General features: G+C 58.1%; 1 protein-coding gene across 1 annotated transcript in view; it reads right to left on the reverse strand.

Moving 5' to 3' along the window:
* Positions 1–260: 260 nt before the first annotated feature.
* CATSPER3 (cation channel sperm associated 3) overlaps positions 261–2,781 on the reverse strand; it is a 47,389-nt gene continuing 44,868 nt past the window's right edge. The window contains exons 6-8 of the mRNA XM_030888878.1: positions 2,386–2,505; positions 1,247–1,404; positions 261–360 (exon numbers count right to left, since the gene is read on the reverse strand). Of these exons, the coding sequence (XP_030744738.1) occupies positions 261–360; positions 1,247–1,404; positions 2,386–2,505 (378 nt within the window). The remainder of the gene's footprint in view (positions 361–1,246; positions 1,405–2,385; positions 2,506–2,781) is intronic.

Below are 2,781 nucleotides of genomic sequence, written 5' to 3' on the forward strand. Positions count from 1 at the left end.
CTAGAGGAGGCTAGAGCCAGGCTGACCACTGGCCAGGACCTTTGGCCAGGTGAGTCCTGACCCTCCCCTTTCCACTCCCAAGGCCTGCCTGTGTCACGTGGTTAGGGAGTGGCTGTGCTTCAGGGCGTCTGGCCCAAACACCATCACCATGCCGCAGAACAGCACGAGGGAGAGGTCACTCCGAAGGTCTGCGTTTAATGAGCGCCAACCAGAGCCTGGGACGGTCTCAGGGTTTGAGTGACCCCACCCCCTGCTACTTCTCAACCAGCCTCGTCAAAGGACTGAGACTCCTGCTTCTGGGGCATGTCTTCCAGCATCAGGTTCAGCACGTGCACAATCTCATAATACAGCTCTTGAAGCCTGAAGGAGGGAAGCCCGAGGTTGGGGTGGGCTCCGGGGTTTCGCCCACTCCCCCCGGCCCCACTCACCACACCATCGCACCTGCACCGTCACTCCACGAGGCTGGAACCCACCGTCGGCCACTCTCCTCTCTCCCCCTGGGGCCCTGGACTAATCACACCCTGTCTGGTCAGGCCCGAGCTAACAAAGCCCTCCTGGGCTTAGTGGGGAGGGTCTTGTGGGCGTGAGGGTTTCTTGAGCCTCCTCTTTCTAGGGCCTTCAACCGAAGAAGCCCTCTGAGGGGCTTTTGTTGAGCAGCCAGGCTTCTTAAGCCCTTCTCTTTGGAGAGCCCACCAGGACCCCCTTGGCACCCACCATCCTTCGGCCGGGTTCCCACAGCCTCTGGGCTCCACAAGGGCCCGCTAGACCCGCAGCTCACTTGCCCGGAGCACAGGTCCACAGGCCCTGCGCAGCCAGGCTCAGCGCTGCTGAGCTATCCGTACATCTATAGATGCAGCTCATGGAAGCAGCTCAGAAAACCTGCAGGTGGTGGAGGAGGGCACAGAGATGTGCCCCAGGTCATACCGGAAGTGGGGACAGGACTGGTCCAGGCACCTAGGCTCCAGGTTTGTCAGGCAAGGCCCTCCCCTTTGCTCCAGGCCCGGGAAGGCCAGGAGAACACATTTAGACATGGGCCAAGGGACCAGAGGAGGGGCAGCAAGAGTAGAATGCCAGCAGCCACCGTGTGTCCCCACAGCTGCCTGCTCCACTGATATATGGGCTCCATCCCACCCTCTGTGCTCATCAGCTAACTCCCCTCTTGCTCTCTGAAGACACCTAACAGGGCCTCCACCGACCAGGAAAAGTCTGGTCTCCTGGGACCAGGGGTGGCAGAGATGGGACTGACTTGTGGATAGTGGTGTCCTGGTTATCCAGCGTGGACAAGTAGATGCTGATGAAGGGTAGGCTCGTGCCAAAATCATCCAAGACTATGGGGTCTGTGTGATTCAGGGTCTTTTTGAAGCTCTCCACCAGATCACTGAAGCTTTTGTAGTTAATATTTTGCTGGAGAGAAAAGCATAAGGTGACAGCAATGAGGAGGAGGAGGAGGGGGAGAAGGAGGAGGAGGAGAACCTCAAACTGCACAGAGACCTCCGTAGTCCCCCGGATGAGGCCTAAACTCAGGCACAGATTCATTATTGGTCCTCCCAGGCTGACACCATGGTGGGGGCGTGCCATCACTGTCCACGGGGCAGGTGGCACAGAGCACAAGTCCGGCTCAGCATGACCTCAAGCCCACCTTGGACAAAGCTAGGGCGCAGGCAAGACTGTCAGAAGGGCAGATGTCTCCGGTTCAGAGAAGGTGCCAGGAGAAATGGACCAGCCAGAGGAAGAAGGAGCCGCAGGGTCAGGGCCCAACAGGGTGCCCAGGGATTGGCAAGGGCAGCTCGGAGCACCAAGGCTGCAACAAGAAGGCGCTCCACCACATCTCATGGCTGGGCCATGGCTCAGACCATGTGGGGCCATCTCCGCTCATTCTGGGGCTGGATTTAGCCTCAGCATCCTCATCCACCCAGTGAACCGTGGCCTGGTCCTGCAGCACACACTGCCTGACCCCAAAGACCCAGGACCGAGGGGAGAGTTATCACAGAGGTCCAGAGGAAGACAAAAACACAAGGCCTCAAGACCGACGGTTCTCAGCCTGTGGGTCGCAACGCCTTTGGGGTTCAAACAACCCTTTCACAGGGGTGGCCCGATTCATAACAGTAGCAAAATGACAGTTATGAAGTAGCAACGAAAATAATTTTACAGTTGGGGAGTCACCAGAACAGGAGGAACTGTATGAAAGGGTTGCAGCATGAGGAAGGTGGAGAACCACTGCTCAAGACTAACTCTGGGGTACACCGGGGAGGCACCTTCCCTACCTAAGGTCACGGATGCTGGAGGCCACCTGCCCTCTACCCAGGTCCCAAGACCTCATTTCCCAGCCATGCCTCCCCCACACGATCCGTCTGCTACGTGACTGTCTTGTCTGTCTGCACCTACCTGGGTTTGCATCAGATAGCTGACCTCCTCCTGCTGCCGCTTGAGAATCACCTGCTTCTCCTCTATGCGGTTCTGGTGCCGCTCAAGCTTCAGCTCCCGCTCAAACTTTTTGATGGAATCCTAGCGATTCGGAGGGGAAAGCCCGGGTCAACTCTCACTGTGTGAGCACCCGCAGACCTCCTTGTGCCTAGCTCAGGCCCTTTGGCAGGGAGACCCCTTCCTCCAATACTGGGTCAGCCCAAGCTCAAGGGCCAACTGCCAGTACAGCAGCGTCCCAAGGCCACAGTCCTGCTGGCCACCGTCATGCTACAGAGGAAATGTGTGAGCTCAGGAGAAAAGTTGAGCTGGGGAAAAGGGACACCTGGTCACCTTATTTTCACCTCCCCTCCTCTCCCC

The sequence above is a fragment of the Echinops telfairi genome, unplaced genomic scaffold, assembly GCF_000313985.2.
Source record: "Echinops telfairi isolate 266 unplaced genomic scaffold, ASM31398v2 ScPeMD7_7469;HRSCAF=8507_1, whole genome shotgun sequence".
In the NCBI taxonomy this organism is placed as follows: domain Eukaryota; kingdom Metazoa; phylum Chordata; class Mammalia; order Afrosoricida; family Tenrecidae; genus Echinops; species Echinops telfairi.